The sequence below is a fragment of the Wyeomyia smithii genome, chromosome 2 (assembly GCF_029784165.1).
Source record: "Wyeomyia smithii strain HCP4-BCI-WySm-NY-G18 chromosome 2, ASM2978416v1, whole genome shotgun sequence".
NCBI classification, from domain to species: domain Eukaryota; kingdom Metazoa; phylum Arthropoda; class Insecta; order Diptera; family Culicidae; genus Wyeomyia; species Wyeomyia smithii.
Genome location: NC_073695.1, coordinates 17,902,524 through 17,930,479, shown reverse-complemented (window position 1 = coordinate 17,930,479; position 27,956 = coordinate 17,902,524). Strand labels below are relative to the sequence as shown.

General features: G+C 38.9%; 1 protein-coding gene across 6 annotated transcripts in view; it reads left to right on the top strand.

Moving 5' to 3' along the window:
* LOC129724807 (guanine nucleotide exchange factor DBS) overlaps positions 1-27,956 on the top strand; it is a 172,346-nt gene that overhangs the window by 89,456 nt on the left and 54,934 nt on the right. For 4 of the 6 annotated variants that reach the window (XM_055679980.1, XM_055679979.1, XM_055679977.1 and 1 more), the window contains exon 8: positions 10,671-10,706. The exons of 1 other annotated variant lie outside the window; for it this stretch is intronic. In XM_055679980.1, coding sequence (XP_055535955.1) covers positions 10,671-10,706 — 36 coding nt within the window. Of the gene's footprint in view, positions 1-10,670; positions 10,707-24,854; positions 25,606-27,956 lie in introns of those variants that run through there. One more of the 6 variants, XM_055679976.1, reaches the window with a different exon arrangement.

The window sequence follows — 27,956 nt, the reverse complement described above, 5'->3', positions numbered from 1 at the left end:
ATTACGCGTACAGCGCTGCTCCATTCAGACCGACCATGAACGTGAGTAATAGAACTGGATTTGAACGACCCACTTATCCGGCTCCCCTAGAAAGGAGCGAAAGAAGGTTCTCCTAACGGAATTTCTGAGTCCCGGGCGTGAACCAACTTTCAAGATTTATCGAGTGGTTTTGCTATCTGGGTGAGTGTGTCACTGCAGCGTCGTCGTTGCATCTGCTGTTGAGTCTGAAACTGGTTCCTAGTCGATTCTCGTTCTGGGCTACTTTCTCCACGGAGGAAAGTAGAACTTTCCCTGTCATGGTGTTGATCAATTCGTAACCGAACAAATAACAGATAATAGAAACCTATGTGATAACACTCTAGATTAGCGAAGAATAATTGCAAAGGCAGCCTTGAAAATTACGCCACTCTTAATCTACATACAAACGCGTTTGTTCGAGAGCTACTACAAGATACAGTTTCACACTTATTCAACTACAGAACATAGAAAAACCACGCAACAATGTCTCAACAACAGTAACCCCAGTACGATCTTGTAAGTCTTAGACCGCAAATGTTTACCGCAAGTTCTCATCATCGGTAATAATCATTATGATCACATCACCTATGCCACCGATCGTAGCTATTCAATCCACATGAGGGTCTCTGCGCGATGGGATTTCCAAACCGCCTACGCTACTACTGCTTAACTCACGTTGAAGTGATCTCTCACTTGAAGATTGCGCGCGAGGAAAGTGCTCCTATGTTGAGATCTTTGTCGGCTTTTTTGCCAGATTGTAGTTTAGCCAACTGACGCTGTAATGGACTGGGATTAATTAGCCATTTCAATCGATTGACCTTCTGTTAAGTAATTAGTTCATTGAAAATTGCTATAATTAAATATTTTCGGGTTAATGAACACTGGTTTTTGAATATCATAGTGATAAACAGATCGAACATATAAAAAGTTTCATCCAAAAACTATTTCTAATAAATAACACCCTTAACCTCCTTAGCATAATTTACACTGTAAACAATCGCCAAAATAATTAGGAATAAAAATGGCAATATGGTATAATTAAGTCTGAATATACATATTCATTGAGAAACAATTCGGAGCTTCTTCACGAGTGCTTAACCTAAGCGGATGGTGGAGCTGCGGTTTCGCGCGCGGTAAATTAGTGCCATTTCTGAGGATCGTCGGGTCAAGACGTTTTTTAGCTTCACCGCTGCTGCACAGTTAATATTTCGACAGCGAAATCGATGGCTATCATTATCGAATTAGGTGGCAATTGGCGCGCTATTAGTAAGTGATTTTCAAAATTGAATAATACACGACATTAGTCGAAACATCGGCAAACCGAACGGAGCTTTAATGACATTCGATCGACACGTTTTGTTATGTCACTCCGTACTTACTTCGACGATTTGTGTTGTAATAATATAATGTTGATTCATGATGATTATTGTTACTCTTTTTGCTTTCGAGGCTTAAAAAAATTAGAATTAGTTGAATTTATAATACTATGCCGTGAAGGCAAATAAACATTTGAATGTAGAAAAATATAAAAATGCAACTTTGTACTCCTCTGAATAACTTAAAATCATGTTTTTTAGAGCCATACTGTCTCTGGCAAAGTTTTTCTCCATAAAATTATACATCTTTTGAAGGTATTCAGTTGCTGATAGCATTAGGCTTGATTCCCACTTTTGAAGATGGCATAGCAAAATGTGCTTGAAAAATCGCCTTTCCAAAGGACAAAATAATTTTCAGCAAGATAAATTGATTATAAACAAACCGAAACAATTTTTTTCCTCATAGTTTGGGCCCTGAAGAACCTGCAAAAAATATAAAAGAATTAAGTTTTACGGAAAATTAAATAACTAGACATGTTTGTTGGATTTACCCTAACAAAAAATCGATTTTTTAAATAACTCATCGGAGCCAGATGAAAACATCTTTTCTAGAGTTGCCGTCAAAAAACAAGTTTGTTCGTATCATTTAATGAGTGAGGATTGCAGACTTGATGAAATTCCGAAATGTAAAAATTAGGTCTGACACGCCCAAAAAAGCTCAGTATACAATTTGTTTGGCTGATGACAGAGTTATAAATTAATTTAGTGTCTAGGATCATTGAGTTGTAGCATGCTTTTAATGCATCAAGTGAAGAATAGATTAACTCCTTCCTGAAACCCTTCTGCTTCGCTGGGATTGCTGATTTTCATAAAAAGATTCATGTCGTCTCCGTAAATTAATATTTTTTGGAAACCTGAAATGATAGAAATATTGTTTACATACAAAGTAACAAGGAGTGGGAACAAATGCGAGCCCTAAGGTACCTCAGAGGTGATTGAAATGAGTTTTTACAGTTTATTTTGAAAGCGTACCATTTGTTTTTCATTCGTTGAATATAACTAGAGGCAACTCAAAAGTTGAGACCCCATTTACATTTTTTTGCAGCTTGAAGAGCAGTTATGGTATGTCGATTCAGTAACATGCTTCACTAAAGTCAGTGTGTTGTTGAGCAGGCTTGTCATTTCTCCTCAGAGATCACCAGCGTGTAGGAGAATATCTTTCACTGCGGAAACAACTGCTCTCACACTTGTGAGTGAGTCGACGCACGTGCTTGATGAGAGCAGTAAATCGTGCTTGCATAAAAAAAAACACAGCGGTGGAATCTGAAATTTCTCTCCTGAGAGATAATATATTGAGGTGAGCTTTCTCACACGAACTACACAACAGAGCTCTGCAGCACTGCAGTGCTTGTATAGTGAGTCTCTTGACCGTTTGCTTTGCATCTGTGCATCTGTGTTGTATTATCTCAGCAGTGCGCACTGCGGTGTACTTCTGCGTATTCTTACTCGAGTGATACACTACTCTTGTTGTCACCCGACTGTGTAAGCAGCAACTGATTTAATTTTTTCTGTGAGCGGCAGAAGCACAGAACAAATCAGATGAAAGAAGTGTGGTGCAGAAAATTGCTACATACGCTCTTTTCTCATATTAGCGAAAATAATAAGCCTGGTTGGGATGCCGTCACAAAAGTCATGCTGTTACACTAGTCTGAGTTCCAGAGTTGAACAATATGGTGTACTAATTACTCCAAGAGAATATTGCAAAGCACTATTAGAGGATAGAGAAAACTAGCTTATTTGATGATGGAATCAGGTACAAAACTGACCCAAAAACATTTCTGTCTGTCTGTTCCCTACAGACTCGAAAACTACTGCAACGATTACCGTGAAAATTTGTCCACATAGAGGTTTCCGTCTCGGCAATTGAATACCGACACTCGAAAAAAAGGTCTAATTGTGTAGGCCCTAACATTTTTATTACTGAACATTTTGAAGTTTACTTCAGAGAAGCGATATAAATGTTTTTCATACAACACAATTTTCTGCTTGAGATCCTGGGCTATGCAGCCTATCTGAACAGGATTGAGGTAGTCATTCAAGGCACATTTAAGAGATATGCGGTTGTCATCGTAAACTAAGCGGTGCAGCCTTACTGTGAGAGGTTTCTGCGTCTCATTGGCGTAGTAATGGGTGGGGAGGAGGGTGAGCGATGTCAACCTTTAACGATTTTTAAACCGCTGAACCGATCATCAATAATTCAGGTATGTAGAAGCTATAGTAGCTGATGTATTTTTACGACTTTAAATTTTATCTGTTTCTTCGGCGTGGCAAGGGAGGGGGTAAATGTGTTATTTGTAAACTTCCAAACACCTAACTTGATTACTGTGCAGTGTTAAGTATGTTCCTATGACATCGTTCTCCTGTATTTAGGGTAGTCGGGGGGAGGGATATATCGAACTTCATTGATTGTAAACTGTTGACAAGTTCATCATGAAAATTTATATACAGTTGTTTTCGACTGTCGGACAAAACATCAGTGTCGTTTTATTTCATTAGGGGGGGGGGGGGCGGTAGTGAATTGATTCTAGTGTGAAAATTGTAATTTTATCCCCACATCTCGAGTTTTCTTCTCAGGAGTCTGTGAGCAGATTTTCCCGCCATCTTGTTTAAAGCGAAGGGGGGAGGTAGGCGGGGTACTATGCATTCTTCGATTTATTTCATTGGTGGTGAATTTTTTCTACACAGTGACAAAAAAGTCCGGTCACACTTTTTTGGGGTCGCCTGTAGCCTACACGTTGCATCTCTCTGGTGCCATCTATATGTCAAATGAAAGGGTTAACTTTGCTGCCCAAAGTGGCAGAGTTTCGTTTCTTTGCAGTTTGTTTACATTGAGTTGTGAGCCATGGCAGAGTTAAGAGCAGCTGTTATCGCTGTGAAAGGGTACAAACCCGGACACATATTCAAACACCTAAAACCGCTCGGAATCAACCGTGTACCGGACCATAAATCGGTACCTAGAGACCGGAGGCACCGAGGACAAGGCACGATCTGGACGACCAAGGTCTGTGAGAACTTCAAGGCTGAAAAAGGTTATACGAGACCGGATTCGCCGGAATCCCGCTCAATCTGCACGGAGGCTGGCCAGGAACCTTAAAATGAACCGATTCTCGGTTCCGCTCGGGCCACTTGCTTCTACGCAAGGATTTAAAACTTACACCGTACAAAAAACAGGTGGTTCATGGGGTTACCAAAGCTACAAAGGACAAGAGGTATTAACGGTCGCGGGAGTTGCTCGGTTGGCGCGCAGATGACGAGATTATTTTTTCGGACGAGAAGCTGTTCGTTTTGGAGCAAACAGTCAATCGCCAAAATGATCGAGTTTGGAGTGTGAGCCTCCAGCAAGCTCCTGCGGACAAGCTGAACGTTTCCCGGTTCCAAAATAACACGTCAGTAATGGTTTGGGGAGCCATTTGCAAGAGAGGTAAACTGCCTCTTATTTTTATCGATAAAGGGGTCAAAATCAACGCAGCGTACTACTTGGGCACGGTTTTGAATAAAAATGTTCTGCCTCAAGCTGAACTATTGTTTGAAGACGATTACTACTGCTTCCAGCAAGATGGCGCCCCATCCTACACCGCAAAGGTTGTTCAGGCATGGTGTGAGGAAAACTTGACCGATTTCATTTCGAAGAATGAATGGCCTCCGTCGTCTCCGGATCTGAATCCAATGGATTATTTCGTGTGGGGATGCATGATGTCGAAGCTGAACGACTATAAAATAACAAATTTGGAGCAATTCAAGCGAGTTATCACGAAAATCTGGGACGAGATGCCGATGGAGCACGTGCGCGCCGCTTGCGACGACTTTCCGAGAGGTCTGAACTGGGTCGATCAGAGAAAGGTTGTGTAATTCCGATATATCGTCTGTGAAGTATCTTTATGAGTTAATGAATAAAGCTATGAAAGCCAGATTCAGATTCTCTTCTTATTCTTTGAAATATTGAGATTTTCCTGTGTGACCGGACTTTTTTGTCACCCTGAATAGCAATGTCGAAATCTTCAATTCGGTTTATCATGTATATTTATTTGCAAGAGTTTTTGCGAGTTTTTTGAAAAATTAGCTATGTGATGTCATGTTATGTGATGTCATGTCATGTCATGTCATGTCATGTCATGTCATGTCATGTCATGTCATGGCACTGTCAAGCAATTTTGGAAAACATGAGAATACTATGCAGTAATTACGGCTAAGCAGTCGTGAAACTGTTTTAAAACGATACGATTTTCATTCGTCCCGACGTTTCGACGCTGGTTTTGCGTCTTTTTTCGAAGGAAACTGGTTAAAGGATTTTATTTAGAAAATCACATCGAATAAACAATAAAAGAAGTTAAGCTTTCGATAGTTTTGGTCGAACTAGATCAAGTGGTTCGTTTGATAAACTAGAGGTTATTGATAGATTTGAACCAATAAAATAGAATAGAAAACCAATAAAAACCTGATTTGCAGCAGTTGGCGATACGGCCAACTTAAGCAAATGACATTTGACGCAACGCTACAAATTTCGCAATTCGCGTTGCTCGCGAAAAAGAAGGAAAGAAATATTTTTGCTTTAGTCATCCCGCACATTTTGACAATTACATATCAGCCTTCGAAATCTCACCATCAACGCAAATTCCAATCAGCTGTCATGATGTTGTGTTCGAATCTCTCTTCGGATCTCGAAGAGGGTTACGGCAAGGTGATGGATTATCGTGCTTTCTATTCAACATCGCTCGTCTGTTCAGCTCTTTGGCTTCGCCGATGATATTGATATTGTAGCACGAACCCTTGAGAAGATGACGGGGACGTACATCAGACTAGAGGCTGAGGCTGGACGAATCAATTTGGCCATAAATGCATCGAAAACTAAGTACATGAGAGGAAGAGGTTCCAGAGAAGACAGTATAAACCTCCCGCCTTGAATTCATATTAGCGGTGATGAAATCGAGGTGGTAGACGAGTTCGTGTACCTGGGCTCACTGGTGACTGCTGGCAACGACACCAGCAGAGAAATTCGTCGACGCCCTATGACAGGAAATCGTGCCTATTTTGGACTCCGGAGGACGCTTCACTCGAATAAAATCCGCCGCCGCACGAAATAAGCTATCTAAAAAACACTGATCAGACCGGTAGTCGTCCTCTACGACCACGAAACCTGGACCATGCTCGTGGAGGACTGATGCGCCCTTGGGGTTTCCGAACGGAAGGTATTGCGTACCACCTGTGGTAGAGTGCAGATGGAAGATGGATCATGGCGGGGGCTGATGAAAAACGTTGCATCAGCTGCTGGGAGAACCACTCATCGTTTAAACGGCAAAAATAGGGAGACTACGGTGGGCTGGGTATGTCGTTAGGATATCGGACGACAACCCGGTGAAAATGGTTCTTGATAATGACCCGACTGGAACGAGGCGACGGAGCACGCAGCGAGCAAGGTGGCTCGATCAAGTGGAAGACGACTTCTTCGTACAGCAGGGTACACTTTGACCTGGAGCTGACTGGTAAGGTAAGGTAAGATGTTGTATTTTGTTTTGGCGCTGATCTGTTTTTGGTTCTCTTCTTTTTCAACTACCAAACCAAATAAAGCAAATGTTAAACCATATCATCTTACTGTAGTGTGAACACCCAAAGTGATATCCGATATCATCTGACGATTATAGGTGATGGCGTAGTCTGAGCAAGTCATTACTTTGTGTAATATCCCCGCATAAGTGGTGTTGAGGTTGTCTATGTCAACTCTTTTATTTACTGTGTTAGGCGTGCAAAAGATGTGACACATCTCCAAAAATGGGAGATAATTGGAATGTGTGGTTCTGTCTAGTATACGTGTCTTGTTTAAAGCAGGTATTACACGAAGCAAATATTTGCTATTTTTGGTACGGATTTGATTTTGTGCAAATTAAATTCGTACCAAAAATAGCAAATATTCGCTTCGTCTAATACCTTCTTAAGTTTAATCTGTGTTTGGTGGGAATACAATGTATTTTCAATGCTGTCTCCTCTCCTAACTCGCTCAGTTCGTTGTTCTGGGTGTTTGTGTCGGTGTTAGCTTCTAAAATTTTAGCCAGCTTGTTTACATGAATGTATCTCATGTAAACAAGCTGGCTAAAATTTTAATACTCATAATTCCATTTACCCATGGGGCGGTTTTTGGTCATTTCCGGAAGCCAGAAGACACTATTTTGAATTTCAAAATGGTATCTAGATTAGATCTCTGGGGTGTTGGAATCGATTTTTATTTTGGTTCCGAAAATAGCCATAATGGGTCATTATCGAAAACCAGAAGTCGCCATCTCAGATTTCAAAATAACATCTGGATTCGATTTTCGGTCTATAGACTGAGTTTTGTACGTGATATTTGATTGAAGTTTTAGACAATGCTTCAGCTATTCCTGAACGTTTTAACATAAGATACAGTTTCTAACACGTTTGCCTATTGTCATTCTACTAGAATTAGAGTTAGTTAGAGTTTTGGTAGAAAGTAGAAACTTGCCGGGAAAATCATTCAGACTTTTGAGAATATACAGAAAAATACAGTCATAGATATATAGATATAACATGGTATTGTTAATCTTTGTTTGAAATAACGCCCATTTAAGAGACATGCTGTTGTCGTCGTAAACCAAGTTGCGCAGCAACGCGGTCCGGTTATCAGCTATTACATTATATAATTGGCCTAGCTTGCCATTAAACTAAAATGCAATCTTACTCCAAGGCGAAGCTTTCTCATGTGCAAGTAGTTCCGGGAGAAACATTTCACTAAACATGCGCACGTTCCACAGTAAACCCACCGAAATCGACGCCGATAATTATAACATCCGCGAGACCGAGAGACAACGGTTATTCTAACTGTGCTGCCACATTCGACGTAAATCCAAAGGTCGAAAATGGGTGGGCGCGACGGCATCGCAATTGAAAAAACAGGGGTAATGGTGGTCTGACCTCGCCATCGGAAGAGCAAATAACACCGCTGTTGCTAATCATGGGGTCTCGGAAAATAATCTTGGGCAGTCAGTCGGGTTGAGAGTTACAGACAGACAGGGAGAGCGAAAGCGCGTGGCGTTACCACATCTACACTAATTCCGCACAAATCGTTGCTTGCCAATATCGAACTGTAAACCTGCGGGGGCGATAAATGCTTGGGCGGACACGAAGATAAATTTACATTCGATCGTTGGTAAGCTTCACTTCCTCTGCACAAGTATGTAGTACCGTTTCTCAGTCGGTGGTTGAATATGCTGATGCTGGAATGATTAACCTCTTGCTGCGGCGTGACTTCGGTTGGCTCCCAATCTACTTATGAATAAATATAGTACAATTATAGTAAGGGATTTATTTATACAAGAGATCCCGCTAGGGTAGATTTGACCTAGTTTGAGATATGTGTGCAATGTATCGTTCGAAATGTGGGTCATTTTATGCATAGAATGAATTTGTTAAAGGTAACATTTGAGAATTTCGTATGGGATGCACAACTAGGTTAAGTAAGCAGTAATAACCTTGAATAAACTGATATTTTTGCAATACTAAATATTGTATAGTGGGCATTGACCACTGTGGAGTGAAATGCGCAATCCAACATATCGTTCAAGTGCATTCGTGTGTAGGTTCACTGCACATGAGAGCTTCGTCAAATTGAGCTACATTCGTGTCTGCCACACTGCCATAGAGCGTTTGCTTATCACTTAACGCGCCACGCAGCTTAATGTAGTTGCTTTTTAAACTCGGCAAAACCTATTTACTGGCAAATTATACATATTTCAAACCAAAAGACAAATGGATGTACGCTTGCGCGCTTTCTCGGGTGAGATGGATCTTAGGTTTCGTCCCATACAAATTGTCCGATTGCAACCCCTCAAATAGAGACGCGATTACTTTCACCCTAAACGGCAAACGTCGATGCCATTGTTGCGCGTATTCAGTTGCATTTTTCCACATGCGAAGTGGCCCCTCGAGGACGACCGAACATTGACACGTTTTCTTGCAAGCAATTAGTGCTGCGTGAGCGCCTGCGGTGTGAAATTTGCGATTTTTCTTTCGTTTGGCGAAAGACAACACAAGTAGGTCAATAGAAGGGGTCGTCGTATTTTGGCGAGTAATGATTGAAAATTGAATGAATAGAATGAAATTTTTACCCAAACAGCCTCCCATTATGGGTGGTGTAATTGTTGAGTAGGCTCACGTTTGAACCTGAGGCGATTGATTCTTTTTGGTCGCCCCAGAGGTGAGAATTGTCTCGCGTCTTATGATAGAAAATGAATGGTTTGTTAATTATTTATTATAGTTAGTTTATTTGCTCCCGTAGAGCTGTGACTTTCGATATGAATTCACAGCCAGACAGCAATTGAAGCAATTTAATTTTTGTTGAGTAGTTTGAAGATGATGAGATTTTTACCCAACAACAGTCATCAAATGCCCAATTGACTGCGGACGAAAATGACCAATTTGATTTTTTAATGAACCGTTGAATTTATTTTTTCAATGACAGTGCCAACGATCATTGCGAGATAAAAACGAAATATGTTTTGCAAAGTAATCTGTATACAATTTCAACTGTTACTTAATAGAAAAGCGAACAAAACTGAAACCAAATGAAAATCATCAGTGAGAGATCTCATCTCGCGGCGTGACACTGAAAAAGTCTTGGCATCAGTTTTTCGCGATGCAAAGGGAAATTTACTGATTATTTATAAATTAATGAAACAATTATATCTCACACAGCTCAGAGAAAAATCTCGAAAATCGGTGACTGACAATTCTTGCACCTCTCAGAAACTATGAAAGCGTATTCCGATACGATTCTCACCCCGAGTCTATAAATTCAAAGATCTATGAAAAAAGTAAATTGAGCCTCAAGGAGGTTGCTTGGATTGAATAATAATATAATCACAACCAGTACTGTAAAAATTCGGAACTGCAAAACAAAAATGACACAACAGCGATCACCAAGAGAATTAATTCGGCGTTGATTCAAGTTAAACGCCAACTAACAATTGATTATCTTCGTTGGATTTGATTGGGTGTGACATAAGCTTATCTCAATAATTCCAGTCGATCATCTTCCTAATTGAATTTTATTTGGCTTTTCTTGCGCTGGAATGAACTGACATTCTCGTCGACTTCAGTATCCACAATAAATTAACATTTCCTGAAACAATTTAATGGTTTGTAGATTTGTGAGCTAATACACTCATTAGGGTTAAATCAAAAAGTCAATTTACTTTTCACATTTTCATTCGTCTGTCGAATGATTACGAACTAAGTTTTCACCTTTCATTTTTGTTTTTCTCCTTCCAGGTAAGACAACCCAATCAACTCGAGCTGGAAATTCCGGTAAGTTTGGCTCTTGCGAAAAACTTCGAATTCCGTTTCGGTAAGCACGGGCGCGTGTGTGCATTTGCGTTCAACGTCACTCGATCGATATCGACGGTTGTTTCATGGGTCATTTTGTGTTTTCTTTCCACTTAAGACGTGCTTACATTTTCGTACATTTCTGTTGTTGTTGCTGCTGTCAGTAGATTTATCTAGTGCTTGAGTGATAGTGAAATCTAGTGCAGAGGTGCTCTGCCGGCCGGGCCCGCGGTACATTCTGTCTCTATTTCTGTGTCAATTGAATAATGAACCTACAGTTTCGCTTTCCTCACGCCTGACCGCCGAATGATGGTGTTGGATGATTAGAGCTGAAAGTGAAGCTTTTCATCTGGAATGTAAGATAATGCAATAACTTGTTTTTTTTTCGTTTTTCTACGGAATTATCGGTTGAAATCGAAAGTCTTATTCAACACCATATTGTACAGCAGTTTATTGTTTCACACGAAAAACATGTCATTAGACTAAAAGCAATTCCGCGTCTTTCAATAGTACGTCTACTTTCATGATTGTGAAGTGGCTAAACCAGACCAGACGAAGCAGAATGTTTGAGACAACTTAAGACTTTCACTGCGAACGCGCTGAGCCCCGGTGTGACAAACTCTGGTACGGCACTTCGTCCCCAAGACCCGGTAACCCTGTGCGCCAATTCGTCTCGCGGCTGTGTGGAACTGAATTCATGTCTGCTCAGCAAACTTTTCTTTTCGATGATCTAAAACCGGGAAAATAGTCATCTGTTGATATCGCATGACAGGATGAAGCAAACCCCAAACATGTTGGAGAAAGCCACCCAAATAACCAATGTTGAACATAGGGAAAACACTACAACTACAAATTTGGTGTAAGTTAATTACTTCTTTCGTACGATCGGAACTATCTGACGAAGTCTGGAAATGTCACCCTGATTATGTACCAAATAATCATACTAGACGTTACACGCAAAGACGTCATTCAGTGCATTCGAACGTTAGTGACCAACTTTTCCACGCTTTCTGCTAAAATTGGCAGTCCTGTGGCGTGGCGAAAATTGTCTTGACACCAAATAAACAGCACCCGATCTTTACTCCGCAGACCGTCGATAAATTAACTTTTGTAACCTAAATGTGACGACCGCTTGGGGTGCTCTCCGTTTGACAATCTAATTTTATGACCACAGGCTAAAGCTGGTAGCCGCTTGTTTATTTCGAACGCGATCTCTTGCAGATTAAGCGATTCATCGTATCCAACGGCTCAAGCTGTTATTAAAAGTGATACTATTTCTCCATATTACATCAACCTTTTTTCAGTAAAGAAACCATTACATGCATTGTTTGCCATTGCTCAATTCTGTTTTTTTTTTTGTATTCGTGCATCAACCAAGCAAAATCGACATAATTTGCATATGAAATGTGCAGGAAACTGTGCGCCTTTTTGATGCACGAGACCATTGTCCGAAGCGCGATCAATGGGTTGTGCTGAACAATCGCTACAGCCGAGTCTAACGAGGTCTGGTCCCTTTTACAGCAGTAACGTGATCAGCTAACCAAATTGTTCATCGCGACAAAATGTCACCGGCTAAATGATTCAAAAGGCAGACAGGATGATTAATTGTTCTCCTTATCGATGTCATTATACCGCACCACCATCGGGATGGAACATAATCTCACGTTTGGCGTCTCCCGTTTCGCTTTCGAACGACTGACAGTGATTACAAAGCGGGCAAGGAAAGCTGGGCGTTTAAATTTATGTACTTGACCAGTTCGTTCGACCAGCATCGGAAACAATGATCGCGGGTCTTAATTGCCGCAAGGCGTACAGTTGAAGTTCGGATGGGTGCGTACAGTTTTGTAATCGCGCAAAGACGCGAGGAAACGAGCAATTAAAAGCACAGCTCTGCACCCCGCCGAATACTAATTTCACTTGTTTTCGGTTCACATTTCTCAGGGGATTTCCTAGTTCGGTTGGTTGTTGATTGTTGTTTGTCGTTGATTGCTCCAATGTTGCCACAGCCAGTTAGTAGAGCGGTTACGCCCTTGGGGAAGCGGAAATATAACAATGCGAGGTGTACATAATTGCTGCGTCTGAGGTCTACTCTGACGGGCGGATTCATAATCGGTGTTGAGCAATGCGGATTTCGGGGAATTGTTATTGAGACATTTGACGAAAGGGAGATCTTGGAAGCATTGTTTCTAGTAATGCATTGAGTCGTACGTGGACGGGCAGTTAAATCGTCGCTGCCGACCTACTTCGGATGGGGAAATTTCGCTATGAACTTGGTTATTGGTTACTTATTCGTGATTATTCATACAATCTACTGATTTATTCATACAACCTATTAATGTCCAAGAACTTCGTTTTGAATGATCAAATTCAATTCTCGACACTGCACTTGATTCTGGACGATATTCGGTAATACATTCGTAATGGATTTCTCTTTCTTTGATATTATTCTTTATTGCCAATCATCAACAATTGTAGAACTACATAAGGCTGTTTGTAATTGTAATATTGCATGCGTTGTTGCATTAAAAAGTGATTGCAAGTGATAAGATCGAAACGAATTCCTCCTCTTCAAAATTCTTTTAATTATTGACGTAGTATTACGTTAGACTATCTTGTACCAGTGTGTTTATGCCAATAACTTTTATAAAATAACTCTCTGCATATGGTGTCCCTGAAAATTTAAAATGGTGTCTAGGGTAGATTTTTGGTCTCTGAGCATCATCCCTAATACGAAAATACTCATATTAGGTGGTATTTGGTCTTTTTTGATTGTTTCATTGTTTCAAGAAACCGGAATCTGCCATCCTTGCCTTGCGAACCGCCCCCCCTCCCCCAAAATGTAACAAAACGTAACGTCATCACCTACCCCCTCATACAAATTTCGTAACGCAATTGGAGAACCTGCTTAACAAAATGGTCCTATAATTATTATCTGTCAGATTTTTCGTTACGTAACGCTTATTTTACCAACCCCCCCTCTCCCTATGTAAAAATTCGTAACGCCCAGGGGTACCCTCCCTCGCCCCTATGAGCGTTACGTATGCCGCCTACGTTACGCCACCTTTGTTATATAAATTCTCGTGTTATGCAGAAATTTGTATTTTGTTTGTATGGGAGCTTCTCTGCCAGTAGATAGTAGAGGTATGTCAAACCAACATAGAAACATTTCTCGTAACCAAATACCCTCGTGCAGAAATTCGTGTTTCATCTGTAAAGCAGCTTCTCCCTTTAGAGAAGAGGAAAATTGTTGAACTATCATAAAAACATTGATATCAAAAAATTCTGCATGCCAAATTTGGTTCCATTTGCTTGATTATCTCTCGAGTTATGCAAAAAATTGTGTTTTATCTGTATGGGACCCTACCTTCCGGACCCCTTTCCCCCCATGTAACAAAACGTAACGCCTGCACCTACCCTCATAAAAATTACGTAACGCAGTAGAAAAGTTTGCCGAATGAAATTGCTCGTTTCTGGAGCAAAATTGTAGGCTTCCCAAAAAATTTTCGTTGCATAACATTGATGTTACCTGATTTTACGTAATTTATGGATGCCGCCTAGAAACAGAGCGACAGTGCATTTTATATCAAATGTGCTTTTTGCTATTAATACAATAGGACACTTGGAGTAATTATGGAGTATTCATATCGAGCTAGTATACAAATACCCAGCCGTAAAAATACTCACCTTCATTGATGAGTAATAAAAGATCACAGTTTACTGCTGAGCATTTGTATACAAGCTCGACGTGATGACCCCTATTATCTGTATCAACGAACAAGGCAGGCCAGAGTGTAATGAGAAAATTGCTTTAGTGTAGCAAAATTGTTCGAATAGTACAAAACTGGTACAAAAATGTATATTTTTATATGCGAAAGCGAAAGAAAGAGAGAGAAAAGAAATAGCATGAAACAGCGAAGAGAGAGAGAGATAGAAAGAGTGAAGAGAGACAGAAAGAGTGAAGTGAGAAAGACAGAAAGAGTGAAGTGAGAAAGACAGAAAAAGTAAAGTGAGAGAGACAGAATGAGTGAAGAAAAAGAGAAAGAAGAGAGAGAGTGAAAAGAGCGAGAAGAGAGAGAGTGAAAAGAGCGAGAAGAGAGAGAGAGAAGAAAGAGAGAAGAGAGAAAGAAGAAAGAGAGAAGAGAGAAAGAAGAAAGAGAGAAGAGAGAAAGAAGAGAGAGATAGTGAGAAGAGAGATAGTGAGAAGAGAGATAGTGAGAAGAGAGAGAGTGAGAAGAGAGAGAGTGTGACAAGAGAGAGAGTGACAAGAGAGAGAGTGAGAAGAGAGAGAGTGAGAAGAGAGAGAGTGAGAAGAGAGAGAGTGAGAAGAGAGAGAGTGAGAAGAGAGAGAGTGAGAAGAGAGAGAGAGTGAGAAGAGAGAGAGAGAGAAGAGAGAAAGAGAGAGAAGAGAAAAAAAATAGAGAGGGGAGAGAAAGAGAGAGAGGAAAGAGAGAGATAGAAGAGAAAGAGAAAAAGAAAGAGAAAGAGAAAGAGAGAAAAGACATAGAGAGATAGCGAAGAGAGAGAGAGAGAGAGAAAGAGGGAAAGAGAGGAAGAGAGAGAGGTAGCGAAGAGAAACAAAGAGAAAGAGATTGCGAAGATAAAGAGAAATAGAGAAGAGAGATAGCGGGGAGAGAGACAGAAAGAGAGAAGAGATATAGCGAAGAGAGAGAGAGAGAGAGAGAGAAAGAGAGAGAGAGATAGCGAAGAGGGGGAGAAAGAGAGAGATAGCGAAGAGGGGGAGAAAGAGAGATAGCGAAGAGAGAGAGAGAGAGAGAAGAGAGAGGGAGTGAAAAGAAGTAGAGTAGAGCGAAACAGCAAGAGAAGAGAGATAGAGATAAGGAGAATAGAGGAGAGAGAGAGAAGAAAAGAGAAGAGAGATAGGAGAGAGAGAAAAGAGTGATAGGGGAGAGACAGGAAAGAGCGATAGTGAGAGGGAGAGGGAGGGGAGAGAGATAAGGGAGAGAGAGAAGAGCGATAAGAGAGAGAGAGAGAGAGAGAAGAGCGATAAGAGAGAGAGAGAGAAGAGCGATAAGAGAGAGAGAGAGAGAGAGAAGAGCGATAAGAGAGAAAGAGAGAGAAGAGAGAGAGAGAAACGAGAGAGGAGAGAGAGAGAGAGTAAGAGAGAGAAGAGAGAATAATAAGAACATAAAGAGAAAAGGAAGAGAAAGATCAAAATTGAAATAGAGAGGAAGGGAAAATAAGAAGCAGAAACATAAAAAAAGAAGAAAGAAAATGTAAAAAAAACAGAGAAAAAGGAACAGAAATGAAGAGAAAAAAATGAGATAGAAAAAGAGAGAACAGGAAAGAAAGACAAGAATGAGCAAGTAAACCGAGACGAGAGAAAAAGAAAGAAAAAAGGAGAATTAAGTAAGAAACAGAGAAACGCCAAAAGAGCAGAGAAAATATAGAGAGTCAGTAAAACAGCGAAAAAAACAGTAAAAAACAGATATAAACAAACGCAAAAGACAAGAAAAGACCTGAGCAAAAAAGCAGAGAAAAGTAAGCGAAGCTTAAAAAAGAGGGTAAGAATACTAGAGAGAAAGAAAAATAGAGAGAAAGAAAAATAGAGAGAAAGAAAAATAGAGACAATAGAAGAAAAGAAGAAATTAAAAAAATGGAGAAAGAGGAAGAAATTGAAAGAGAGAGAAAATGACAAACATAATTAGAGAGAGAATAAAGAAAAGAGCAAGATCAAACAGAAACAGAGACAAATCAAACAGAAAAAATTTCTCTCTTGTGTGAGCGAGATAAAGAAAAAAGAATAAGAAAAGAGAGAATGAGAACATCTGGTTTTTACTGGTCGGATATTTTTTCAAATATTTTTTTATCGCATCCAGAGGCTGGAGATCATAATAAAAATACCAAATGAAGTTTTATTATAAAAGATGATTATCGACGTGATATTTTGTAACGAATTTACTCTGAAAATACTCAAGAAACATAGTAATTTTTAGTTTCAGAACTTCATTGTATTTTCTTACATTCTATTCTTTATGCTTGATAAAATTGGAAAATTTTTGCTTAAAATTAATTTACATTTTCCTTTTGTTGGTCGCACTGATAAAGTTTTACAGTTTTCATTTGTTAGCACTTACTTATGCTAAGCTTTATATAATTTGGTTCGCTGCGTCGTGATTGCTTTTCTTCATTCATTTTTTTTAATCAATAGTTTGACACGATATTTATTCTTTACAAATTTCTGATCCTGAGGTCTAGGTTTTCACTGATATAAGACAGCTGCCATTTCAATTATTATTATTCAGTTTGAAAACGTTTTTTTTTGTATTTCGTTTTTAACATATAAAAAAATTGGAAAAATCTGAAAATTTTTTTCCACCATGGATATTTGTTTATAAATTCTCATTTATTTATTTCTATATGGTATTAAGTTTCGAGAAACCACTTAAAAAAGGTTTTTAATTTTTCTGGATGATTTTTCAGATGTAGGATTTGAAGTTCACATTTTTAATGAAATTGTATTTATAGTTTTAATATCTAGCCATTGATCACATTTCTGCAAGTTTTGTCATGTTTAGGTTACATGTTTAAGCAAAAAAAAACCTAAATTAATCCACCTAGCGGTCAGACTCAGGCTTTCTCATTCGAACTTAATATTTTTCAAAAATAGATTTACATTAAAGCTTCAATCCAATAAACGTATATTCACTCTTTGGGTTCTAGAACATTGATGTTGTAATTGAAGTATAAAATATGAAATTTGACGTAATGTTAGTGCTTGAGAAATAGCGAAATAAAAGAAATGACTCTTAATTTCAAACAATTTAATTACGAGAGATAGCGGGAACGCTCAAAAAGTACGATAACACATTAAAATTATGTTGAAGCCACATATCTTGATCGAAACAGGTATATTTTTAAATAGTCTTTGAATTTCTTTTCTTTCCATAACTTTTGAACCACATATCATATTGTTTTGAAGTTTGTTATTTTTAAGTTTGAGGGATGACTCGTTCGTATAACACTAGTTATGTTCAAATAAGTCGTGTAATCTTTGAGATAATAGACTTTCGTTGTTTAAACAATTTAATACATAACGGTTCCTTAAGTTCGATTATAATCAAATGAAATGGGAACGTATAGGGCAGCCAAACTTTGAAACTACGTGTTCAATTGTAATTCAACAATCAACTTTTAACTAGCCCGTTCATCTTATATCAATATTGTTCAAATCGGTATTGTAGTTTCTGAGATAATGAAGTTTCGTGATTTTCACATTTTGATACATTACAGACAAAGTTACAGACCGATTACAGTGAAATTCAATAGCAACCTAAGCGGAAAATAGACCCTTCATTTGACACTAAGATAGGAAGAATCGGTCAGACCATCTCTCAGAAAAGTGAGTGCAAAATAAGGTGCACATACACACGTACACACACACACTCACACACATACACATATACACCTATACATGTATGCATGCAGAAAATGCTCGATTCATCGAACTTAGTCGAGTAGTATATGACATTCGGCCATTTGGAACATTTTACTACCTTTTAATTAGCCAGTGATCAGGAGTTAGGAGAAAGTCAATATGTTTACTTTCATTATGTGATTTTTACATTTTTATGAACAACGGACAAAGTTACAATCCGATTACAGTGAAATTCAATAGCAACCTATAGGACAACTAGACCTTTCATTTGACACTAATTTTGTGAAAATCGGTTCAGCCATCTCTGAGAAAAATTAGTGAGTTTAAACAACCTCAGGATAACTTTTCTTTACATAACTTTTGAACCATATGTTCAATCATTACGAAATTTAAAAGTTAAGAATTCTGAAGACAGCCCGATCATTTCTAGGAGAGAGGCAAAAAAAACAGAAGATGAATTCGACCCATTTTTAAATTAAGGGCAGATTAATTTTGACAAAGTTTGATTGCATGAAATGACTGGAAACATTAAAGTTCGAATATTTTCGGAACAAAATGGTCATCTGTGGAAAGGTCTATTTTTTTCCTTTGTGGACTTATCACTACAACCAAAGATTAAATCTATTGTGATATAGCCCAGGTGTTTTCTGTACTCCTGTACTCCTATCATTCTTTTCCGTGCTTGTGTTTAATTTTTTTTGCCTTCCCGTTTCAATCTTTCTGCGCTACTATACCATACTGAGCCTCTATCCACCTAATTATATCGCCTAATTACAATTCCCTGGAGAGAACTTTCATACGTTACTCATACCAGTTTTATTATAATAGGGAGTTATTTTTTATTAAAAGGAGAGTCGACAGGGGTACTGTAGAACTGAGATTGCAGAAAGGGTACGCGGTGGTGAGCCTGAGAATAAACCCATGGTAAAGTCATTTGACAACCAAATGGCCTGTTCTACTAAGATTCGACTTCAAGACCACCCGCTTGCCAAAGCGGAATCTGTAACCTTGCAACTACGTAGGTCCCCGTGGAAAGGTCTATCTTTCAACATTGTTTCATATAGTTTTGGAACACAATTCTGCCACCGCTGGCTTTATAAAACATTGGAAAACTGTTGCTGATTTGATAATAATTTTCTCTTGAAATAAAATTCTCTTCGAGATCATCATTCAAACAATAGTAATGCCCCATAAGTTCTGATTAGATACGACCAAAACCTATGATATTTAACCAACTACCCAACATCCCAACATTGTCTCAACAGATGATACTTCCATTTCACACCTTTCTATTAACTACAAATAAAATTATTAGTTTATGAGTGTCGCTAAATTGATTGTAAACGACACTTAACGATAAGTAAACCGAACACATTTCGCGGGATGGCGTGAAAAGCTGTTACTTCAGGTGGCACGTTTTAAGCTCAAGGTGTGATGTGGTTGGGTGAACGCATTATCTCAATCGTTTGTCATTCGTCATCGCCCCCTGGCGTCAGTTATCCTCGTCTTGAAGTTGGTATCATAGAAGCCTTTAAATGACTCAATTAAGCTTGACCAAGCGCAAGCAATCGCTTATTATCCGCAACTGTTTCTTTGATTCAATAGGAATGAGCGACACCATCTAATGATTTGCGAAAATGACGACCATCACGTCGAATAGGCTGTGTGAACTTAACACCTGTTCACATTTTCGTTCGTTTTGATATTCGGACCTCACGAAGAGAAATTCAATGCTCGCTTAAAGTAAAAACAAATGCTTCAAACAAGAAGTCTTATGCTGCACGAAATTGAATCATCCATAGTTAATTGCGTCAGCAGATAGATATTAGTTGAGTTCCGCATAGTGTGCTTTCTCAGGCAAACGACCTCGCTGAACTAGAGAGTCAATAAATCGCAGCTTTCTAGCCGTGTTGCATCGCAACGCAGCCAGACGACCATGACATCACTCGGCAGAGATGATCAGTGGTCAGTATTTCACGCTGCTTATATGCTCCCAAGTGGTGAAGCCAGCTACCTAATCTACAATGCATCAGTCGATTTGCTTACGACCGCACAATTCGGCTCCCAATTGATATGTATTACGATAATTTCGTGGCTGATCATTACGGGCTCGGTTCGGTTATATGCACATTCGAGTTTGCTAAAGGACTTCATTTGTCAACCTCATTTCACTTTCACTTGATGGACCGCTGTCACGCTTAACGTTCCAGCAGCAGTGCATGTTTCCTCAAAAAAAAAAAAACAACCCTCATTTGTCTCAGCTGGTTGCATCCTGCTCGTCATTTAAACTGTTTTATATAGGGTTTTTTTACAGCATTCTTCGGCGTGATTTACGCGAAATTTACATAATCGTGATGCACGCGAACTAAAGACAACACTGCTCATTTAATCCGTTGATGATAGCTCATAACAATGGGAAGTGGTGTTAGATTTGCCGGAAAAAGCTGACTGAGGATCATTAATTATTTGTGTGGATATCCGACATTTTTACACTGCTGGCGACAAAGTTACGCTGCAACGGGTAATCCGGGTCAGTTACGCCCAAAACTAATCACACAAAGTCAAACCTACCGTTACTGTCAACCGTAGACTCATTATCTAGAGCTCCAGTCACATGAATCGGGTCGAATTGGAACCTCGGGTCGCGCGGTATCATTTATGTGTTGCATAACACGCACAACAAAAGATTTCAATCATTTCAAGCGACGAACCCGAGCCGTGTCCTACGCTGGATGCTGTTTGCTGCCTCGAATGTACGTACATACATATATAGAGAGAGGGCAGCCGACACCACTTTCACAGTGGGCCTGTTGTGTTGGCCCAGTACGAACGGATGACAGGTTAATCCGTCCACCCCTTTCGTAACCAGCATTGGTCGGTCGGTCCGGTCGCGCTTTTGACGATTTCCTGGTGTAGATACTTAAGCCCAATTGCTTCATTGAATAGCCGAAAGGCTGTTGAAAAGATTTTTTTGTGTGAATAATTCTCTAATGATTTTAGTTTTATTTTATTAAAACTACATTAATTCTTCTCGTCATTCTCGTTATTATTCGTCGTTCACCAAGATGTTACCCTTATTTAATTTTGTGAACAAAAGTATAACAAGGGCGCTATAAACGAAGTGATTTCCTTTCCTGCTTCAAAAGAAAAAAAAATCAATTTTGATTGGTTTACTTTTCTGGCTACTTTCTTTTGTCACGGTGGTGAACTTTCTGTTAGTAATCCTTCTACTGTTAACAAATTTAGTGATCAGTTCACCATGTTGTCATTTATCGAAAAAAAAACAAATAGAGACGTTAGCGCCGGTCCGTTAGTCAACTGATAATTAGTTAGGGCCCTGAATGGAGTCGCCTCCCCGGGCGTTGGTGATTGGCACAATAGTGGCGCAACTAGGCCGACGGAAAATAAACGAAAACAAAATAAAAACCATTTGTTACTGCAAAGTTTACAAACTAACTCAATGTTCAAATGAAAACGAAAGTATAGTTTTCAGTAATTACAGCCATCTATTCATCAACATGTACTCATATTTTCCGACAAACTAATCGTAGGTACTAATAGTTTTAGCAAAAGAGAATTTCTCATGCAAAGTAATAACGCTCATCCCCACTCATCGCGGTCAGGTAGTCTGGCAGCACTTGGCGTTGTTCTGCGCAAACATAACAAAACTGCTCAAAAATTTCACACAAACCGACTGGTCGATTTCTGAGGTCCACGATCGCGGTCGCGATCATCGACGTGCGAAAGCGCCGATCAAAACAAAAACACTAAAAATATCCGAAATTTCTCTCCGCTCGCTCTGTGTGACGCTCTCAGCCTTTCTCGCACGATCGTAGCGATGAATGCGAAGCGCGCGCTGCGATGGATCGTGGATCAGATCGGAGTGCAAAAGTGAACTTTCTCGCGAGAAGTTCACATTCACACCTGTTCGGGTTCAGGTGATCATCAGTTGGGTTGCGTCGATCGCACATATGATGGAGAATTTCGAGTAGTCTCTCGTTACACTTCTCTCCCAAGCGAACTGTCCCCGCAGCTCGCCACGCTGATTGGTGGAGACAAGTTTCATCGCTTCACTGCACTCGCACTGCACGCGGCCGCCTCAGTTTGAATCCAGTACTTGCACTAGTTGGCACGCGTTCATCGGAGTTCCACGAAGACTACGAGAGACTCAAGTTGACGAACAGGACGAGCCTCACAGTTGGACGGTGATTGTGTAGCACGTGAGAAGCTGGTAAACCGTGGTGGCATCCGTCTGCGTGATGTGATCAAGTGAACAACCCTTTCGGGCGCTCTGTGATGTTGGAGTAAAAGAAGAAAAAGTGCTGTGCGTAGACGGCGAATGAATCTCTATCCGATGGGAAGATCTGCCAGTTTCACTGATGGGCAGGCCAATTATGACGATTCAGTGACTTCGGAAGTGCAGCAGAAGCGGAAAAAAAATGAGTGAAGTCAATGCAAACTACATGCATGAATGGTTGTGCAAAAGGGATCAGTGAACCATAAAGAATTTTTCTCCCGCCTGATTATTTGTTTTAGAGTGCTAACAAAACAGCAACCGTAACAGAAGAGTGGTTATGCCAAACGATGTGAAAAGTTTTGTCTCAAGAAAGTAAATTTTCAGCAAATTTACACAACGGTTAAACTGTGGAATTATACCATCGAAAAGTGCGTGAATCAATTTATAACCTACAAAACCACAGCGTAGAAACTCGCTCGAGAAGCGGAAGCTAGGTCGTGATGACGATTGTGCAATATATTTGATACCAAAAACCATCTCTCGTGATGTGTGGAAAGAAAAGTATGTGATGTTTTGGATTACAATCGTTTAATTTGGGACATAGCTGTGGAAAATTAGTGAAGCGAATTGAATGCAGCTGCAGAGGTGAAAATTGATGTAAATTGTTTACGCCTGGTGCCCTGGCCCAAGCCAGTAAAACTCACGGCAGGAAAACCGTGTCAGATCGGAATGGCAGTCGTGGAAACTACCGATTCGGTTCGAATTGGATTGGCGTGATAATTTTGGGAATTGTAACGACAGCTGGGTGGTCGTTCGTAGTTGCTTGTAACAATATGGTTATGAAAGATCTATGGGAATCGAGCGGTTTTCTGGTCATGTAATTGCTGCAGAGGAAAAATGGATGAGTAATTAGCGCAAACTCTGTAATTTTAGCCGGTATGAAAAAGTGACATTTGAATGAGAAAATAATAGACTCTTGATATACAAACTTGAAGAAAGCTATCAATTATCCTATCAGCATAAATATTCAAAATAGAACGTAGCAACTTGTTTCTTGTTATGTTATAATAGTTTCTGAATTTTCAATTACTTGATGCAAATCTGTTTTATTTTATATCTTGAGCATAAACATTGTTTCCATTATAATTTAATAGTTAATGAGCTCCACCCAATTTAGAATTTTTTAACAGCATAATAATATGTCAAATTTCTGTTTTAATTTTCGCCTCTGATTCCTTCACTTAACACAACGCGTTGGTGTTCACATTTTTTTACCCTGAAGTCTCTCAAAGAGTTTACGGCATTATGCCAATTGTTTATTTAATGTATTATGAAGCTTTCTTTGAATCTTGTTATAGAAGCTTTTGATAGTTCTAGACTAGTGTTATTCCAGTGTGATTTTGCTTGGATTTTTTGCTTTATTTACTTCATTTTTAATTTACTACCGAAAAGTTTTGTCTTCCTTGTTCTAAATTTCTTATTTTTCATTGTTAATGTTTTTTTATTGGTTACAATAATATAAAATTTTTATTGGTGATATTTCGTGATTTGTTGTCAATTAATAGATTAGTTTTTATTAAACTTCGAACCCTCTTTTTATATATATTTTTTCATGCTGTCTCATATTTTTGTGTTGATAACTTCAATAACTTTTGCCTTTTTTTAAGTATTTTGGTCTACTTTCAGTTTTTTGTTGATTGTTCTAACAATATCATCACATCACATTTCCTTCCGTTCTAGTAACAACTTTATCCAACTGCTATTCATTTACATTGGTGGTGAACTTTTCTTGCAATTTCTTAAGAACGCTTGGTATTCCTTGTATAGGTTTATTATTTTTTTTTATCTTTTTCTGTCAATTCTCCGTTTTGTTTCAACATCTATTGAGTGTCACAGGTCTTGTTAACATTTGTCTTTTTTTCTATTTTTTGTTTTTAGTAGTTTACGCATTTTGGTAAACACTACATTCACTTCACATTTTGAAAAAAGAGTTCTGCAAAATCATGGCAAAAAGAGAAAACAGAAAACGAAATCAACAATAATGCAGCAGTTGGAAGAATATTCAGCAGTAGTTGAAAAGATAGAGGCAAAATTGGTTCAAAATTTATATTTTTTTTATATAAAACTGAGGTGAAATCGGAAATTGAACTGACACCAAACCGCTTTTTTTTGTTATCAAAACACATCTCCAAGAAACCTACGACCGATCATAAATGTAACTTCAGCATAATTGCATTCTGGTTAAGCAGCAACCAATTTACTTCACCTCGCTTTCTAGCTTACACGTGTTTACCTCTGAACGAAATAATAACTACATTAATTTTCACCTCGACCGTTGCCTTTGGCTGGGATTCCCTGTCTAAACCTCCTTAAGCTGCCTGTTTTGATCTGATTTCATCAACCTCCCGCCGGGTGAGCTGGAAATGATTCCACTGCAGATCAAAGCGCAGTATCTATACTTATACACTTTACCTTGCCCCTTTTTATTCAGTACTTGATTAAATGAGAGCAATAAAAAAATCCATCAAAAACTCAGCAACAATCAGTAGTGAAAAACGCCGCGTGTGTGATTAAACTCGGTTAATAACAGAAGTGTGATACCAGAAGCGAAGCAACGTGAAAATTAAGTGGTTTAAAAAAACATTGAAGCAAAAAAACCGCCTGTAAATAGAAACACACTCAACGGTAATCGGCAGTCCCTCTGTCTGGAGCATTCGAACCGCAGAAATGAATCCATCAACAACAGCAGACTGATGGTTTAGTATAGCTGGTAATTTTCGCGAGGTAGTGAAGTCGATAGAAAAAACTCGTGCATTGATTTCGGGCATTCAAATTGATCAACCACGGATGAGCCCCGCAGGGAAAGAAAGAAAGAAACCGGAGTGACCGATTTGATGGAATAGTTTAACTTCGAAGGCCCGAAAAAAAAACTGGCGCCGAAGTGCAAGCAAAATTGGAACTGAAAGCGGTTCATGTTTGTTGTTCCACGGCGGCAGAGTAGCGAAACTCGAGCAGGAAAAACAGCAAGCTACAATTTAAACTGGTTTCCATCAGTAAACATACCCGAGTTGGCAGTTGGGGCAGTGTCGAAGCCAAAATAAAATTTATTTCGAATCGGTTGAGTGCATCGCTGCTCGATGATGGTCAAGTAAAAGAAGAAAAGTGCTAAGGTAGCAATTTCGGCGGCACTCGCTCCGTGCTACCCGTATCGTGTTTTACTTCTGGAAGAGGTGAATCGCTTTTGAAAGGTAGGTTCGTTGGTGAAATCGTGCCCTTTTCTTCGGAGAGCAAAAAAATCTGAGCAAACGAGTGAAAGAGAGTTAAAAGAAAGGACCGAAGTGGCCTATGTGAAATGACCACTTTAAATATTTCGTAAGAGCCGCATCAGTCGGAATGAGAACGGTCTAATTTTCGGCTGGAAACTTTTTGTTTAGTACTGGGCTTTTGTGATGGGACGATAAGTGGAACGACTGCTGCTAGTGTGTAATTATCTGCTGTGGCCAACACCAAACAGTTTTCGTATACGTTTCACCAAAATCAACGTTTGGAAAGTGCAGATTAGTCTCATCGTTTGCTTTTCGATCGTAGCAATCGATTGGAAAATCCGATAGAAATGAGATAGTTTCCTGTTGTTGACCGCAGGGGCGACATTGCAAGAGCATGGGTTCAAAAGTTCAGTAAACTTTAGGATGTTTTGTTGATGTATTTTTGTGAAATTGGTTCGCTTGTAATCACAAACTTTCCGCAGTGAATTTTACTGTTTGCACTATCTCTGTCACAGGATGCGTAAAAATGTCAAATATTGAATGGTTTGAGTATAATTTCAAACGTGAGGAATAATTGATTTTGATGGCTAGGTTCTTTAGTTTTTCTTACCAAATAAAGGCTGTGAACAAAAAAAAAATAGATTCTTGTATTACTGATAAATGTTGCACTTTACAAATTGTGCCAATAAAAAAGATTAATATGAAATTTCGACACTGGTTTACCTAGCGTAGTTCGTATTGATGCAGAAAAAAGGTTTTGTTTTGGATAGTTTTATTTAGCCAAAAAAGATAAAAAAATGGGCTGTTTTTCATTAGTGTGTGTCTATTAAGAACTATAGACCAGCGCACCAATGTTTTTTTAACCTCACTTTTTTGACAGATAGTGGTAAGTTTGTTTACGTTTTGGACTTTGTACTTTTTCCTGGGTGAGCAATCTTGTGTGTACTGGAAATGCTGCTCAATTTATAATAGTTTTTACTTTGTGCTCGCTTGACTGAAGTCTCTGTTCAAATTTCTACCAATTCGCTAGATTGATGGTTATTTTACAACTCCTGGAACTGATATAACTGTTTGCCATTGGTTTTTTGTAAAATGGCGCTATAAGTTTAATATCATTCATTACTTTCTTGAACGAATGAATGGTAAAACATGACAAAAAGTAACACCAGCCGAATCAGTAAAACGTTAAATTTGGGGTAAGGGTAAACTAGATAAACTAGAAAGTGAGTGCACACTAGGCTGTCCCAGAAAAAAATCGATGTAGAAAAAGTCAAGGTGCTCAACCCTAAAATGAAAGATAATATTATTTATAGCATTTTTGTAGAACATTTCGGCTTTCGAAAAGGTCGTTTTCAGGTTGCCCAAACGTGATTTATGAAAAAATGACTTTTTCAAGCTACAAAACCACTCTTTTGCACTTTTTTTCAGATCTGTTCGATTCCCAAATTTTTCCATATATTTTTTTATTTTTGTGGGGTTGTTTTTGAATATTTTGCATGGTTTGGTTCAGCATAGCATTCAATTATTTGACTCACAGAGCCCACTGAACATCACAAAAAAGTGAATTTTCTTTATAATTTTCAGATAAAACCCTTCAAAACACATATAAAAAATTTTTTTGATCAAGAACTGAAATTTTTACTGCAAAGCGGAATTCAAGACAAAAACTTACATGAAAAAAGATCCTTGATATCTTATCGGGGGGGGGGCTGAGATATCGGCGTTTTTACATGTGATGGAAAACTATGCTTTTTGTCAAAAATGCCACTAAAGCTCAATATCTCCTTTGCACAGTGTTTTATTTTGCCGTTTGTGCGTATAATTTCCTAAATAGTGATTCAAATGTTGATTATAGCCATGAGGTATGTTCGGAGAAGTTCCAGGATATTCAAAAATGCATCTTTTAATGTAGCAAGAAGGGTGATCAATCCACAAATTAGTGAGATAAAAAATTTACTTTTCAATCAGAATAAGATAGACGCAAGCTGTCTTCGACAAAGTTTTAGGTTATCTTAAAACAAGAAACTTTACCGAAGACATCATGTTTCTATCTCTTACATATTACGAGTAACTTTTCTATTAGAAGGCACGAAAAATCATAATTTTCGTTCTAACTTTTTTCGCAGATTTTTCCAAATTTTGAAACCTTCTACTAAGGCTAATGACATACTGAGGCGTCAAATGAAGCGAAGCGTTGAGCGTATAAGAAGCGGAATAAACAGAAGCGTTGGGTGAAGCTTCCTATGACATACTGAAGCGAGCGTCGCAAATGCGTTGTGTTGTCATATTCCTAGATTCCAGCAGCGGTTTTGTTTAAAGGAAATATGAATTCG